Source organism: Sprattus sprattus (assembly GCF_963457725.1).
Source record: "Sprattus sprattus genome assembly, chromosome: 10".
Classification (NCBI taxonomy): Eukaryota; Metazoa; Chordata; class Actinopteri; order Clupeiformes; family Clupeidae; genus Sprattus; species Sprattus sprattus.
The window spans coordinates 30800096-30817786 of NC_137908.1; the positions used below are offsets into that span (position 1 = coordinate 30800096).

Sequence of the window (17691 nt, forward strand, 5' to 3'; positions counted from 1 at the left end):
TTCTTCAAACACCAACAATAATGGAAATCGCAATGTTTCATTAGCCAACCAATTACAGTTTTTCTCGATCGCTTAAACACAATTTAAGCGAGGTTTGAAAACATGCAACGTCAGTTACAAATATTTATTGTCATCTTACATGGGCTGTAGTTTATCTACTGTGTCAATATACAGCATAAAATGATACAACAAGCGTGTCTTTCCCCCTGTGTCTTTGAGGAATTCCCCAGTGGGACTGTGGATGAGCAGTTACTGGGATGCTCCTCTCCAGAGCTTTCCCACACTCTGTCCATTGATGGGGCTTCCACTGAACAATAGAAGTGTGCCTTGTTAAGCCATCTGTAGGGGAGCCATGTCTAATGATGCCCTCAGGCTAAAAAGCTGATTCTCAAGTTAAATGAACGTATCAATTTGTTTGAGTCCTCCAGGACAGGATTTCACAACTGAGTTCCAATTAGAAATTTGAAATAGATAAAGAAAAAAGTGGTGTTACATTCAGCAGGATGGTATCAGTCACACAGCTACAATTTTCGAAGTTGACTTTTTACACAAAAAGAACATTCTGAGGTATCACCAATTTGACACCGATACTATTAGGACTACACAAGAGGTTAGTTGATAACAGGTATTTATCAGGTAGAAAAGAAAAGCCTTAACAATGTCTTAACTGTCAATCATCATGAAGGAACATACTCGTGTTAGTGTGAAAACCTAAAAACAAATCACAGAATTCAGTGTGGATGTGGGAAAGGACCGACCCTGTGAGGAGAGTTAATCTGCTGACTGATGTTGGGGTCAATGATGCTGACAGGGCACACGGTACTCACTGCTGTACACACGTGTGTGAAAAGTGTGAATGTTTTTATAAGCCCTTTGAAATAAATGTTGCCCATTGTAGAGGGTTTCAGAAATAAATAACATTTTGTATAAGGGTAAGCCTATTACTAAACTCTTTCTAAATTAGAATTATAAAAACACAACAGTTTAAAATATTGTTGTTTTGTCAAAATTTAGTACCATATTATAAATCATTAAGATCACTGTCTGTGCAACACTCTTATCGGCCTATCTTTCTGAATTGAAAAGAAATAGCTTTATTTCACCATGTAGAAAAAGGAGGGAAAACTCTCTCCAGAAAGAGGTGGGGATCTCCAGATGCAGCAGATGTCGTCCTCTGTCTTGTTGCTGGTAGAAAACTCCTTACAATTTCCCACACTTAGACCTTTAGGCATCACAAAAGAGTCTCTATGGCCCTATTATCAATCATGGTAGAGGGTGGGAGCTATTAGTGCTGTTTGCTGTGAACAGAGAATTCCATCACAAAACATTTGGAGGGAAAGAAGCGTATTGGCTGAGCTGTCTCACGAGATGTGATATACAGTGAAAACATGTACTTTGCCTGAAAATGATCATAGAACGATACTGAAGTTGAATCCGTATAATTCAGCTTTTTTTAGTTGATTTATTTGTACAACGTCTTTAATTCTATGTTTATGATACATGCTGGATTCTCCCACTGCTGGGGGACAATGGTCAAACCTCAGGGGTGGGTTGGGGGTGATGGAGAGAGACCCGGAGAACCACTGTGTGGATGTGGGAAAGGACTGACCCTGTGAGGAGAGTTAATCTGCTGCCTGATGTTGAGATCATTGATGCTGACAGGGCACACTCTCATCAACACTGTACACACTTCGAGAGTCTGTTCTTCAGTGTTACATCTCCTTGAAGTGTTATCCAACCATTCTTTAGAATTGTTCATTCATATTTGGTTGCGGTTTATTCCAATGAAGAGTACGATGTTTTACATCACTGGCAAATGAGACAGCAATGCGACCTAGAAAGTATTTTTAACTTATCTGTCAATAATGTTAATGATCCAACACTGACATCTGGGACAAAAACTAAGATTTATGGCTTCATTAGCACTACGTTTCCCAGGTATCCTCAGTCCTTTTCTCTTGACTGAAATGTAATGGCCTGTTAGGGAGCGTTGAATGGAATGACACCAACAAAGTGAATAAGGTTGAACAGTGTAGTTTTATTGCAATTTTCTGGCATGGGAAATGTATGCCATCAGGTAAAAATACATTAAAACTAATTTGAACATAGATCTTTGACAACAAAGAAATCACCTTCACTGCTTAGTCTCCATTGGGACTATGAGGTCATATACAAATCGATCTTTATAAAAGAGATGTGAAAACATCATATCACAAACACCAATTATTCAGCTTATTAGAGTATGCTCCGTCCAATTAAAGGATAAATGCAGTTTTCTTAAATATTAAGAAAGTCAAGAATGTCTGAAATCGATCAGAGATCTTGGATCGAGATCTTGGAATCCAATCCTTCAAGGATATATAACTTGAAAGCTTTAAAACAAGCTTTGAAAGTAAAGATTGAGAAATTATAATATTTCACAGAAATACTATTAATTGACTGGCAGTCAGACATATCCATCATGTACAACCATGGAAATAATGTCAGCATTGTTGACATATTACGTAAATTGTCCTCTTGAAAGACATTTATGTTGCCATAACTTGCAGACTTAATTTCTTTAAAAAAGAAACATACGATGTGAAGTCATTACATTTCAATGAAATTTTTTCAATTCAAATAAGAATCAAGGATTCTTCAAAGGATCTTAAACAATAATGGCGATCCATTACAGCGGTTTCAAATCAAAACCAGTAAGTTCACAATTCAAAACAATTGTGTATATTATGTCTTCACAGAAGACAAATACTTTGCAAAAATATGCAAAATGTATTTTCTTGCAACAGAATCAAATATTGTCTTTGATGTAAAGAAGATTAATCCCCTGCATTTGCAGGTTTGAACGCTTTAAAATGTCCTTGAGTTTTCCTCTCTGACCAATTTGATCATGTGAAAGTCTCATCTGTGTAGTGTTCTACCAAGGCCTCCAGGGGGCGCTCCTGGATGGACTCTTGTCTTTACTCTGGACCTGCTGGACAGGAGAGTCCAGTTGGCAATGGGCTCTCTCCCTCCTGTAGTCATCATTGGGTGTTTGCAGGGTCTGGAACTGGGTCAGCAACTTTCCATGGGTCTGTGTTTTCCCTGAGTCCCTGGACAGGAAGTGAAGGACTTCTTCAGCACACTTGGAGAAACCCTGACTGCCAGCATCAGAGGAAGGTGAAGTTTTCACTGGCTGAAGACGCTGTCTCAGGAGGCAAACAGTCATCTCCAGGATGTCGGCTTTCTCCACTTTGGAGTTGGACTGCTGGCTGAGGAGCTGAGGACCCAGAAGAGCCTTGAGCTGCTCGATGCTGTTGCTGATGCGATCTCTGCGCATCTTCTCCACAATGGGTTTTCTCATCTGCAAAAGGAGCAAAAACATATTAATACATTTGCTCTTTCTATATAAACAACTTCATGACACAAACAAATCTTCAATGTAAATACAAAGAAGTTGCAAACTGAAATTACCTTGTGTGTCAGACCCAGGTGCTCCTTTGGGTAATCTGCTGTGGAAGTGATTGTAGGAGCCATAGCTGTAGCTGTAGTAGTTCTCTCTGTGTAGAGTGAATCTGATCAACACTGGCTTCATCTCCTCTATTTATACTCCCAAATCTCCATATGAATGTGTGGGTCTTGGGCTGGTTGGACTTTCTCACAGTCAGTAGCCAATGGCTGAGCTGCAGAGGACAATAGGGAGTGTGGAGCTGACAATGGTCAAATCTCAGGGGAACAGGTGCTGGGTTTGGGGTTGAGTGGGAGACCCACAGACCCACTGTGTGGATGTGGGAAAGGACTGACCCTGTGAGGAGAGTTAATCTGCTGACTGATGTTGGGGTCAATGATGCTGACAAGGCACACGTTATTCACTACTGTACACACGTGTGTGAAAAGTGTGGAAATTGTGAAAAAGCCCTTTGAAATAGTAAATGTAACCCGTTGAAGAGTGTTTCAGACATTAATAACATTTGTATAATAGTAAGCCTCTTTTTAAACTCTTCATAAATTTGAATTTTAAAAACACCAGAGTTTCAAATGTTGTTGTTTTGTCAAAATGAGGTACCAAATTATAAATCATTAAGATCGCTGTCTGTGCAACACTCTTATAGGCCTATCTTTCTAAATTGAAAAGAAATAGCTTTATTTCACCCTTCAGAAAAAGGAGGGAAAACTCTCTCCTGAATGTGGTGGGGATCTCCAGATGCAGCAGATGTCGTCCTCTGTCTTGTTGCTGGTAGAAAGCTCCTTACAATTTCCCACACTTAGACCTTTAGGCATCACAAAAGCCCTCTACATGAGTCTCTATGTCCCTATTATCAATCATGGTAGAGAGTGGAAGTTTTTAGTGCTGTTTGCTGTGAACCGAGAATTCCATCACAACATATTTGGAGGAAAAGAAACGTATTGGCTGAGCTGTCTCACGGGATGCAATATACAGTGAAAACATGTACTTTGCCTGAAAATGATCATAGAATGTTACTGATGTTGAATCAATATTATTCAGATTTGTTCAGTTGTCATTTTTACAACGTTTTCAAATCCATGTTAATGATACATGGTCATGTGGAGTACTGATTAACACCCGTCATTCACACGTGCCTTCCAGACTGTTCAAAGTAGTTCTGTACTTTGGGAAGGAAGCTCTGTGAAAATGAAAGCACAGCAATTACTAACGGTTGTTCCCCAGTATATTACTGAAATAAAACAGTTAGCAAAGTGGCATGCTATTTTCAATGTAAACATTACTGTTTGGTTATTGAGAGCATTGAGATTGTGGCTTTTAGCAAGTTTGACAAATTCTTGAATACCTCTTTTGATTTTTTTTTTTTCAGTTAAAAGACACTATAACAACGCCATTCAGTGTTTTGTGGCAGGGTCCTTTTCTGTGTGGATTCTTGATAAATCTGTAAGGTGCCAAAATATGAAACATCATTAGGCTGTTATTTTTCCACTTTCATAATGAATGCAACGCGTGCCTTTCCCCTTGTGTCTTTGAGGAATTCCCCAGTGGGACTGTGGATGAGTGAAGCAGTTACTGGGATGCTCCTCTCCAGAGCTTTCCCACACTCTGCCCATTGATGGGGCTTCCACTGAACAATGGAAGTGTGCCTTGTTAAGCCATCTGTAGGGGAGCCATGCCTAATGATGCCCTCAGGCTGTAATGCTGACGTATTTCTCAAATTAAGTTTAACAATTGGACAGACATTAAGAAAGACTTTAATAAAGACTATTAATGAGTAAAACAAAAACAATTATGTTCCAAATAATTTTAAATTAGATAGGAGAAAAAAGAAAGTTAAAAACGACATAAAATAATCTCAAATTTCAAATGTAGTTGTTCGGTCAAAATTGAGTACCAGATTATAAATCATTAAGATCGCTGTCTGTGCAACACTCTTATAGGCCTATCTTTCTGAATTGAAAAGAAATAGCTTTATTTCACTGTGGAAAACTCTCTCCAGAAAGAGGTGGGGATCTCCAGATGCAGCAGATGTCGTCCTCTGTTTTGTTGCTGGTAGAAAGCTCCTTACAATTTCCCACACTTAGACCTTTAGGCATCACAAAAGCCCTCTTCATGAGTCTCTATGGCCCTATTATCAATCATGGTAGAGAGTGGAAGCTATTAGTGCTGTTTGCTGTGAACAGAGAATTTCATCACAAAACATTTGGAGGGAAAGAAACGTATTGGGTGAGCTTTCTAATGGGATGCTAGGTACGAAAATATGCTTGTTTAATTGTCATGATGATCTGAAAATAATCACAGAATGTCTTTATAAATTTAAAGCCACATTTTTGTAGAAATGTATTGGCTGAGCTGTTTCACGGGATGCGATATACAGTGAAAACATGTACTCTGTCCGAAAATCCATATTATTCCGCTTTTTTCAGTTGATTCATTTTTGCAATTGCATTTTTACAACGTCTTCAAATCTATGTTATGATACATGCTGGATTCTCCCACTGCTGGGCAGTGGTGGAAGAAGTACTGAAGTTTAGTACCATAGTAAAAGTACAAGTACCCAGGAAAACTAAATTAAAAGTAAAAGTAAAAGTACTACACCAACAATCATACTTAAGTAAAAAGTACTTACTTTTAAATTTACTTTAAAAGTAAAAGTAAAAGTACTCACGCAATGGGTTGTCTCTCAATGTCTAGACTGTGCCATTTTGATAAAGAAATAGCTACTGGTAATACATTCGTCTACAGATGTCACTACTAGTAATAATTATAAGGAACAACATTTGTTAATTGTTGGTGTACTTAATAGGCCTACTGTCTGTAATACTGTTCACGCTCTATCTTGCACGTTATCTACCAGGGATTATTTGCAAAGTTAAAACCATTAAGCCAAACCAATAAAGACACAATGTTATATATTTTAATCTTTTATTTAATTGTAAATGTGTAAAAAATGGAAATATGAAACATGAAAAACAAGTGGAGTTGTTAAACTGGTCAATGCAGAGTTTTATGCTCTATTGATTGCAGACAAGGAAAAAAACATATTGAGTAACCCAAGACCAGGCATTAAGTTTGCATGCCAGGCAATAACCAGTCAATAAAAAAGGCAAATCTTCACGTTAGCCTGACATTGCAAAACTACCAGCTTCATCTTACCACTACGTTAAATAAATAATCAAGGTACAATCGTGTTATTTTGATGCTATTATCAACATGTATGTCAACATGTATTTTGCTAGATAACAGTATAAAATCATGTCAGTAACCGCATACAGTCCTGATACCATCCCCTGTGACACCAGCCACCAGCTCCAGCCCATCAGCGTCACCTTCCCCACCACAGCAGAGGCCTGCTCCTCTCCACAACTGCCCGCCTCAGAGCACCCCCCCTTCTCCCCCACCATGGTGAAGACTCTTTCCATTATGGAGAGGGACGTCTTCAGAATCTTTAGGAGACAGAACCCCAAAAAGCAACCGGGCCAGACTCTGTCTCTCCATCCATCCTAAAGCACTGTGCTGAACAGCTGTCACCGGTGTTTACAGAAATGTTTAACTCCTCACTGCAGTCATGCCACTTACCAGCCTGTTTCAAAACCTCGACCATCATCCCCGTCCCCAAAAAAACTAAGATCACAGGACTTAATGACTAAAGACCCGTAGCTCTGACCTCTGTTGTGATAAAGTCATTTGAGCGACTTGTGTTGCGGCATCTCAAAGCCATCACTGACCCTCTACTGGATCCCCTGCAGTTTGCCTACAGAGCTAACAGGTCTGTAGACGATGCAGTAAATATGGCCCTTCACTCCATCCTCCAGCACCTGGACACCTCAGGCACCTATGCCAGGATCCTGTTTGTGGACTTTAGCTCTGCCTTTAATACCATCATTCCGGCTCTGCTACAGGACAAGCTTCTCCGGCTGAGTGTGCCTGACTCCATCTGCACCGTTCTTTCCCCTCTACTATTCTCCCTGTACACCAACAGCTGCACCTCCAGTCACCAGTCCGTCAAGCTCCTCAAGTTCGCGGACGACACCACTCTCATTGGGCTCATCTCTGGTGGGGATGAGTCTGCCTACAGGTGGGAGATTGACCATCTGGTGACCTGGTGTGGACAGAACAATCTAGAGCTCAATGTGCTGAAAACAGTGGAGATGATTATATATTTCAGGAAGAACCCAGCCTTACCCACCCCCATCACACTGAGTGACGCCCCAGTTGACAGTGTTGAGTCCATCCGCTTCCTGGGCACCATCATCTCCCAGGACCTCAAGTGGGAGCTAACAGCATCTCCCTCACCAAAAAGGCACATCAGAGGATGTACTTCCTGCGGCAGCTGAAGAAATTCAACCTGCCAAAGGCAATGATGTTGAACTTTTACACCTCCATCATTGAGTCCATCCTCACCTCCTCCATCACCATATGGTACGCGGCTGCCACTGCTAAGGACAAAGGCAGACTGCAGCGTGTAATTCGTTCAGCGGAGAAGGTGATTGGCTGCAATCTGCCGTCTCTCCAGGACCTGTATGGATCCAGGACCCTGAGGTGTGCGGGGAAGATTATGGCCGACCCCTCCAACCCTGGTCACAAACTCTTTGTGACCCTCCCCTCCGGCAGAAGGCTGCGGTCCATCAGGACCAAAACCTCGCGCCACCAGTGCAGCTTCTTCCCGTCTGAGGCTGGCCTCATAAACAAGGCCCGGGACCCCAGCCCCCCAACACGGACTCTAATCCTGAACTCTAAATTGCACACTCCTGCATTTTCCATTTGACATATTCTGTAAAACATTTTTTAATATATTTTATATTTAGTTTTTTCCCATGTTTAATAACTTAATATATATACAATAACTTAATATGTGTATTGTTTATTGTGTATGTTTATTGTTTGCACAAAAACGTCCCACAAAAAATTCCTGGTAGGTGAAAACCTACTTGGCAGTAAAAACTTTTCTGATTCTGATTCTGATTCTGATTCTGATTCCGATACGATATGCAAAAGTCATAGACATTAACTTGGCATAGCAAGAACTCCGCATAACTCGACCTGTATCTAGCAACTGTAAGGCTAGCAATTCATTTTTGAGGTAGACAGGAAACGCACTGAAACCTCCAAGAGTCATTCTTGGGGCCTCTGAACTTGAACATGTCTGTTAAATAAGGCCAAGGGTGGCTCTTATCAGAGGGCTCAGTCGAGGCTACCTCTGGATCCATGTTGAATGATTAGACCGTTTGTCAGGCTGTCAGTAAATGTTTAGGCATATGGCAAGTCTACCACTCGCGCTGCTGTCAGACACGTACTCTGCTATCATTGGAGCTGATAGAGACACCTGGTTGGTTTAAACTTCCAACAGCAACGCTTCCATGTTTTTGTGTAAGGCTACCTCTGGATCCATGTTGAATGATTAGACCGTTTGTCAGGCTGTCAGTAAATGTTTAGGCATATGGCAAGTCTACCACTCGCGCTGCTGTCAGACACGTACTCTGCTATCATTGGAGCTGATAGAGACACCTGGTTGGTTTAAACTTCCAACAGCAACGCTTCCATGTTTTTGTGTAAGCAACATTTTGGCGTTTTTCTGTGTTCATAAAATGTAACGAGTAACAACATATTGTAGAAATGTAGCGGAGTAAAAGTATAGATAATAGCTCCCAAATGTAACGGAGTAAAAGTAAAGAGTATGCACTATTATTTCTAATTAAGTTAAGTACAGATACGTACAAATGTACTTAAGTACAGTAACGAAGTAGAAATACTTCTTTACATTCCACCACTGCTGCTGGGGGACAATAGTCAAACCTCAGGGGAACAGGTGCTGGGTTGGGGTGATGAAGAGAGACCCCAGACCCACTGTGTGGATGTGGGAAAGGACTGATCCTGCGAGGAGAGTTAATCTGCTGCCTAATGTTGGGGTCAATGATGCTGACAGGGCAAACTCTCTTTACACACTTTGAGAATATGTTCTTCAGTGTAGCATCTCCTTGAAGTGATATCCAAACATTGTTTAGAATTAATCATTCCTATTTTTTGGCGGTTAATTCCAATGAAGAGTACGATGTTTTAAGTCACTGACAAATGAGACAGCAACGCGACCTAGAAAGTATTTTTAACTTATCTGTCAATAATGTTAATGATCCAACACTGACATCTGGGACAAAAACAAAGATTTATGGCTTCATTAGCACTACGTTTCCCAGGTATCCTCAGTCCTTTTCTCTGGACTGAAATGTAATGGCCTGTTAGGGAGCGTTGAATGGAATGACACCAACAAAGTGAATTATGTTGAACTGTGTAGTTTAATTGCAATTTTCTGGCATGGGAAATGTATGCCATCAGGTAAAAATGCATTCAAACCAATTTCAACATAGATCTTTGACAACAAAGAAATCACGTTCACTGCTTAGTCTCCATTAGGACAACGTGGTCATATACAAATCTATCTTTTATAAAAGACATGTGAAAACATCATATCACAAACACCAATTATTCAGCTTGTTAAAGTACACTTTCTCCAATGAAAGGATAAATGCAGTTTTCTTAAATATTAAGAAAGTCAATAATGTCTCAATTCTATGAGAACTTGGTATTGAATCCAATCCTTCAATGAAGGATATATGACTTGAAAGCTTAAAAACAAGCTTTGAAAGTAAAGATTGAGAAATCATACTATTTCACAGAAATAATATTAACTGACTGGCAGTCAGACATATCCATCATGTACAACCATGGAAATAATGTCAGCATTGTTGACATATTATGTCAATTGTCCTCTTGAAAGACATTCATGTTAGCATAACTTGCATACTTCATTATAAATAATCATAAGACGTGAAGCCATTACATTTCAATTACATTTTTTCAATTCAAATAAGAATCAAGGATTCTTCAAAGGATCTTAAACAATAATGTAGATCCATTGTAGAGGTTTTCAAACAAAACCAGTAAGTTCACAATTCAAAACAATTGTGTATTTTCTTTGATGTAAAGAAGATTAATCCCCTGCATTTGCAGGTTTGAACGCTTTGAAATGTCCTTGAGTTTTCATCTCTGACCAATTTGATCATGTGAAAGTCTCATCTGTGTAGTGTTCTACCAAGGCCTCCAGGGGGCGGTCCTGGATGGACTCTTGTCTTTACTCTGGACCTGCTGGACAGGAGAGTCCAGCTGGCACTGGGCACTGTCCCTCCTGTAGTCGTCACTGGGTGGTTTCAGGGTCTGGAACTGGGTCAGCAACTTTCCATGGGTCTGTGTTTTCCCTGAGTCCCTCGACAGGAAGTGAAGGACTTCTTCAGCACACTTGGAGAAACCCTGCCTGCCACCATCAGAGGAAGGTGAAGTTCTTTCTGTCTGAAGATGCTGTCTCAGGAGGCAAACAGTCATCTCCAGGATGTCGGCTTTCTCCAGCTTGGATTCAGGCTGCTGGTTGAGGAGCTGAGGACCCAGAAGAGCCTTGAGCTGCTCGATGCTGTTGCTGATGCGATCTCTGCGCATCTTCTCCACAATGGGTTTTCTCATCTGCAAAAGGAGCAACAACTTATGAATACATTTGTTCTTTCTATACAAACAACTTCATGACACAAACAAATCTTCAACGTAAATACAATGAAGTTGCAAACTGAATTTACCTTGTGTGTCAGACCCAGGTGTTCCTTTGGGTAATCTGCTGTGGAAGTGATTGTAGGAGCCATAGCTGTAGCTGTAGTAGTTCTCTCTGTGTAGAGTGAATCTGATCAGCACTGGCTTCATCTCCTCTATTTATGCTCCCAAATCTCCATATGAATGTGTGGGTCTTGGGCTGGTTGGACTTTCTCACAGTCAGTAGCCAATGGCTGAGCTGCAGAGGACAATGAGGAGTGTGGAGCTGCCACATGCTGGGGGACAATGGTCAAACCTCAGGGGAACAGGTGCTGGGTTGGGGGTGATGGAGGGAGACCCACTGTGTGGATGTGGGAAAGGTCTGACCCTGTGAGAAGAGTTAATCTGCTGCCTGATGTTGAGATCATTGATGCTGACAGGTTACATACTACTTGTTGAAAGCCTTTTGAAATAAATGTTGCCCATTGTAGAGTGGTTCAGACATAAATATCATATCTATAATGGTAAGCCTCTTTTCACTCTCTATAAAAATTAGAATTTTAAAAACACCACAGTTTCAAATGTGGTTGTTTTGTCAAAATTAGGAACCAAATTATAAATCATTAAGGTCGCTGTCTGTGCAACACTCTTATAGGCCTATCTTTCTGAATTGAAAAGAAATAGCTTTTCGCTGTCTGTTCAACACTCTTATAGGCCTATCTTTCTGAATTGAAAAGACATAGCTTTATTTCACCATGTAGAAAAAGGAGGGAAAACTCTCTCCAGAAAGAGGTGGGGATCTCCAGATGCAGCAGATGTCGTCCTCTGTCTTGTTGCTGGTAGAAAGCTCCTTACAATTTCCCACACTTAGACCTTTAGGCATCACAAAAGCCCTCTTCATGAGTCTCTATGGCCCTATTATCAATCATGGTAGAGAGTGGAAGCTATTAGTGCTGTTTGCTGTGAACAGAGAATTCCATCACAAAACGTTTGGAGGGAAAGAAACGTATTGGCTGAGCTGTCTCACGGGATGTGATATACTGTGAAAACATGTACTTTGCCTGAAAATGATCAAAGAATGACACTGATGTTGAATCCATATTATTCAGTTTTTTTCAGTTGATTCATTTTACAACGTTTTCAAATCCATGTTAATGATACATGGTCACGTGAAGTACTGATTAACACCCGTCATTCACACGTGCCGTCCAGACAAAGTAGTTCTGTACTTTGGGAAGGAAGCCCTGTGAAAATGAAAGCACAGCAATTACTAAAGGTTGTTCCCCAGTATATTACTGAAATAAAACAGTTAGCAAAGTGGCATGCTATTATCAATGCAAACATTACTGTTTGGTTATTGAGAGCATTAAGATTGTGGCTTTTAGCAAGTTTGTTCTCTATTTAGAAACAAATTCTTGAATACCTCTTTTATTTAATTTTTTAGTTAAAAGACACTACAACTCCATTTACAAGTTGGTTTTGTAGCAGGGTCCTTTTCTGTGTGAATTCTGAATTAATTTGTAAGGTGTCAAAATACGAAACATCATTAGGCTGTTTTTTTCCACTTTCATATTTAATGCAACGCGTGCCTTTCCCCTTATGTATTTGAGGAATTCCCCAGTGGGACTGTGGATGAGTGAAGCAGTTTCTGGGATGCTCCTCTCCAGAGCTTTCCCACACTCTGTCCATTGATGGGGCTTCCACTGAACAATGGAAGTGTGCCTTGTTAAGCCATATGTAGGGGAGCCATGTCTAATGATGCCCTCAGACTGAAATGCTGATGTATTTTTTTTGCAAATTACGGTTTACAATTGGACAGACATTTAGGAACACATTAATTAAGACTATTAATGAGTATAACATTTGAAATGATGTTCCAACTAATTTTATATAAGAGAGGAGAAAAAATAAGGTTAAAAAACTACAGAATGAAATTCTGCAAAGAAGTTGAACATTGTCATTATGGATGTAGCTGTCTATAATATGAATCTACTGTGTAAGAGAATTTTTTTGAGAGAGAGTCCACCACACTTTCCCACACTCTCTCCATTCACTGCTCTTCAATGGAGGAACAATACAAGTGTGTCTCATTACCTGCCACATTTGTGAAGGCGTATCCATCCCTACTGTCTAGAGATGAATGCAGCATTCTTTCATTCAGGAGGTTTATTTAAAGAACTGCAAAAACTGACCCTCTTTCAAAATCTAAGGGATCTTCCAAAAACATAAGCTTAATTAAGAACATGTGAGACAAACACTGATATGCCACAACTACACCACTTACACTGACACTGACACTGACACTGACACTGACACTGACACTGACACTGACACCACTGGGAAACGGAAGAGTCAGTTCTCTGAAGATTCATTTGACTTTTCTTGGAGGAATCAGTACTGTATGTGTCAGTGCTAATATGGGCAGGAACACCTTCCAGGTAGTGGTTGACATCCCTTGAAAACTGCAAGAAAACCACATAACCTTTACATTCTTCATGCCTGTATGAGTAAGCAACTGCTGACTATCACCCCGTTGGATTTCACTAAGCTCTCTGGAGGGTGAATTTCTCCTATTGCTGGGGGACACTGATTAACCTTCAGGGGAACAGGTGGTTGGTGAGGGATGATCGAGAGAGATCCATTAAATGTGGGAAAGCACTGACCCTATGAGGAGATGGGCTTCCCACTGTTGGGGTAAATGCCACTAACACTGGTCAGTGCTTTACACAAGAAACATTCAGTCATATTCATTGTTATTTAGTAAAATTAGTAGGATAATGTATAATCACACAACAGGAAAATTAAGTTATCATATACTTGCACATCAAGTAAGAAACATTCACTTCAATTTGATGAAAATAACGTGGAAATGTTTAATAAAGTGGCACTGAGAAATCAACGCACTGAAACTTAAGAAAATACATTCAAAACACAGGAAAATTAACAAAAAATTCTTCATCAATTTGACAACACAAGTTCAGCATTAAGAAACACGCTGCAAATTAATTTAGCACAACACATTACAGAAACACGGTAAACATTCAGACAATATAACACTGCAATTACTGCAATTACACCAAATGACAACAGTGTTTCAGAGGTCACTTTAAAGGGATGGACAAGTCAGGTTTGTTAAACACACAAACTTTAACATCAATAGTTACTTTCAGAACCTGCGATAGGTGACAAGTACGTTAAACTACTGACATGACTAATAAAATAATGAAACTATGACTAAGATTTTTTAAAATCCTTTTGCATAAGTAAAAATGCCATTCTTAACTGGAGGATACCAAACTGGTCCAGATAGTTTTACCTGTGGAGCTATAAAGGAATAATTTTTGCTTACTGATTGAAAAAAATATGAAAATGAAAATAACTGAAAGTAGGCTATAATGTGTTGTATTTTGAGGCATGATTTAAAATGCTTCGCATTGTGTTTTCAAATGATGAAGATGTTTTTTTTTTTTATTTGTTTGTGTTTTGTCTTTTGGATGTGTTTTCTTAAGTTGCAGTGCAGAACGCCCTCAGGGCCACCATAGTTAAACACTTTTATGCCTTTTTAGAAATAGAAAGAAGCCTCCCTTTTTATCTTTACAAATGTGTTGCTTGGTTTCACAATGTAGAAAATGGAGGGAAACTTCCGTTCAGAAAGACCCTTATCAATATATGTCTGCAGATGTAACAGATGTGTCCTCTGTCTTTGTGCTTGGAGAGTTACCCAGATGCATGACAAAAGATCCTCCAGAGTTTGCTCATGTGAAGTGGTGACAGCTCAGATCTTTCTTTTGTTATACACATAGAATGACTTCACAAACATTCTGTAGAGAAAGTATCTTATTGGCTGAGGTTTAGAAGGAGGCATTTGAAAGTAAGCTATGTGAGTAAGTCAATGAAGACAGGAAGGAAGCACACAAATTAATAGATAAATGAATGCATTATGACAACAGAGTGGATGTTATAAATTGTGAACATGCTGGGGAATTGTGATCATCCTGTATAAAAGCTTTAAAGGCTTTCCCTATACTCTTCTCTCATGAATTCTTTAATTTGATTCTTGAAAGATGGTTGAATTTCCTGACTGAAAACTGATTGATCAAGAAAATTCAAAACTAAAAAGCAAGACATTGCGTATGTGCTTAAATGCTGTTAGGGTTGCATAGAGATTGAAGTTAAAATCTGAGAGCCACGTTTTCTGCAGTCTTTGATCTGTGTCTATTGTCCCATGGGAGGTCTGAGAGAGAGTCCACAACACTTTCCCACACTCTCTCCATTCACTGCTCTCCAATGCAGGAACAATAGACGTGTGTCATATTGCACATAACATCAATGAAAGGGCTTTATCTATCTGCTGCCCATCTGATTCTAACTGAACTCAAACATCTGGCTCTCAACAACTGAAAGTTTACATGTAAGATACAAAACAAACAATTTCAAGTGTAAATATGTACAAGGAAATATTTGCATTAATATGTTTGTTTTTTTTAAGCACTGCCTCTACATGGTGCCTTTTTATTTACATTCAGAACTTTCAGTCCATTCCATTCCTTTCATTAATTTGACAGTCCAAGAGACTCAGAGTCCATTAATCAGGGCTGACATAGAACATGCTATCAGGAAGAATCACAAAAACAATGTGAAATAGGTTGAAATGCATTTTATTGCTTTTTTATTTTTTCAATTGCGAAGTATGCCGTACCAACATAATCTGTTCAAATAAATGTGAACAAGGGTCATTGTTAATAATACAATCACTTAAATTCTTAGTCTCCATTGAGACAAAGTGGTCATAAATTAATCAGACTTTGTAAAAGTCACTGGTAATATGATGTCACTGTTTCTGAAAACTTCACGTGGAAATACGCTCCTTCCAGTGGAAGATAATATTAACTTTCCTAAATATGTCTTAGTTTTGAAAGACCTTGGTAAGAAAACAATAATCCTTCAGTGAAGGATGTTTTACAGGAAAGAAACTTTGAAACAAGCTTTGAAATGAAACATCACAAAATCATATTTCACAGAAATATTATGAACTGACAATCATGGAATTCCTTGAAAACAATGTCAACATTGGACATAAAATCATCTTCCTAGAAGACATTTACAGTGCAATACATGCAGTGTTTTAATTTCTTTAAACAGAAACATAAGTAGTAAAGTTCACATTTCAATGAAATCAGAACTGATCTGAAAAAACAATGGAAACGAAATTATGAAAGTTTCAAGTTGAAACCAGTTAATTCACAATTTCTAAAATTGCTGTGTATGTCTTCACTGAAGACATAAAAAGTTAATACTTGGCAAAATATCTATTCTTGCAACAGAAGTATATATATTCAGTAATCTGAAGGAGATCCATCCGCTGGGGGCTTGAACATTATGTAATGTCCAGGAGTTTTCGCTTGTGACTAATGTGGTCAAATACTTGTCCAGGTCTTGACTGTGTAGCATTCTACCAGGGCCTCCAGGGGGCGCTCTTGGCTAGATTCTTGTCTTTATTCTGGACATTCTTGACATGAGAGCCCAACTGGCACTGAGCACTCTCCGCTGGATGGTTTCCACTGGGTAGTTGCAGGGTCTGGAACTGGGTCATCAGCTTTCTATGAGACGCCAAGTCCTTGGACAGGAAGTGAAGGACCTCTTGGGCACACCTGGAGAAACCCTGACTGCCAGCATCGGAGGAGGGTGAAGTTTTCACTGGCTGAAGACGCTGTCTCAGGAGACAAACAGTCATCTCCAGGATGTCGGCTTTCTCCAGCTTGGAGTCGGGCTGCTGGTTGAGGAGCTGTGGACCCAGGAGAGCCTTGAGCTCCTCGATGCTGCTGTTGATGCGATCTCTGCGCATCTTCTCAACAGCTGGCTTTCTCTGCTGTAAAGAAGAAGACAAATTCATTAATATATTTGTTCTTTAAATATGCAAAAGTCAGGTTGACAAAGAAAAATCACATCAAAGTTGAAAATGATGAGTGACAATTACCTTGTGTGTCAGACCCATGTGTTCCTTTGGGTAATCTGCTGTTGAAGTGATTGTAGGAGCCATAGCTGTAGCTGTAGTAGTTCTCTCTGTGTAGAGTGAATCTGATCAGCACTGGCTTCATCTCCTCTATTTATGCTCCCAAATCTCCATATGAATGTGTGGGTCTTGGGCTGGTTGGAGTTTCTCACACTCAGTAGCCAATGGCTGAGCTGCAGAGGACAATGGGGAGTGTGGAACTGCCACATGCTGGGGGACAATGGTCAAACCTCAGGGGAACAGGTGCTTGGTTGGGGGTGATGGAGAGAGACCCACAGACACACTGTGTGGATGTGGGAAAGGACTGACCCTGTGAGGAGAGTTAATCTGCTACCTGTTGTTGGGGTCAATGATGCTGACAGGGCACACGTTACTAACTACTGTACACACGTGTGTGAAATGTGTGGGTACAGCTCTCTGAAACACATGATTTCAAACCATATTTGTTAACTGCAGAATGTATTTTGGAAAGAAACCATGTAAACATTTTATGTAATGTTTTGATAGCCATATTGTTAAAATCTGGTGTTCCTTAAATTGATATATTCTTCCTTAAACAGATTCGACTATACTCTTTTAGGAGATGAAGACAAAGCATCTTTTAAAATCTTTTCTTGAGATCTCCAGATGTAACAGATCCTCCTCTGTCATGTTGCTGGTAGAG

General features: G+C 39.8%; 1 protein-coding gene and 1 pseudogene across 2 annotated transcripts; both read right to left on the bottom strand.

Annotated features, from left to right (window-relative positions):
• Positions 1-2914: 2914 nt before the first annotated feature.
• Positions 2915-3513, bottom strand: LOC308371125 (transcription factor HES-5-like; the record flags this gene model as incomplete). Its single annotated transcript, XM_080845915.1, has 2 exons — positions 2915-3340; positions 3451-3513. The coding sequence occupies 2 exons, from the start codon at positions 3511-3513 to the stop codon at positions 2915-2917; spliced, it is 489 nt and encodes a 162-aa protein (XP_080702041.1).
• A 7015-nt stretch (positions 3514-10528) lies between these two features.
• Positions 10529-17236, bottom strand: LOC308371023 (transcription factor HES-5-like; annotated as a pseudogene). The gene is made up of 3 exons: positions 16992-17236; positions 16624-16883; positions 10529-10703 (listed from the first exon to the last, which is right to left on the bottom strand). The product of its transcript is annotated as a transcription factor HES-5-like (transcript).
• Between the last annotated feature and the right edge of the window lie 455 nt (positions 17237-17691).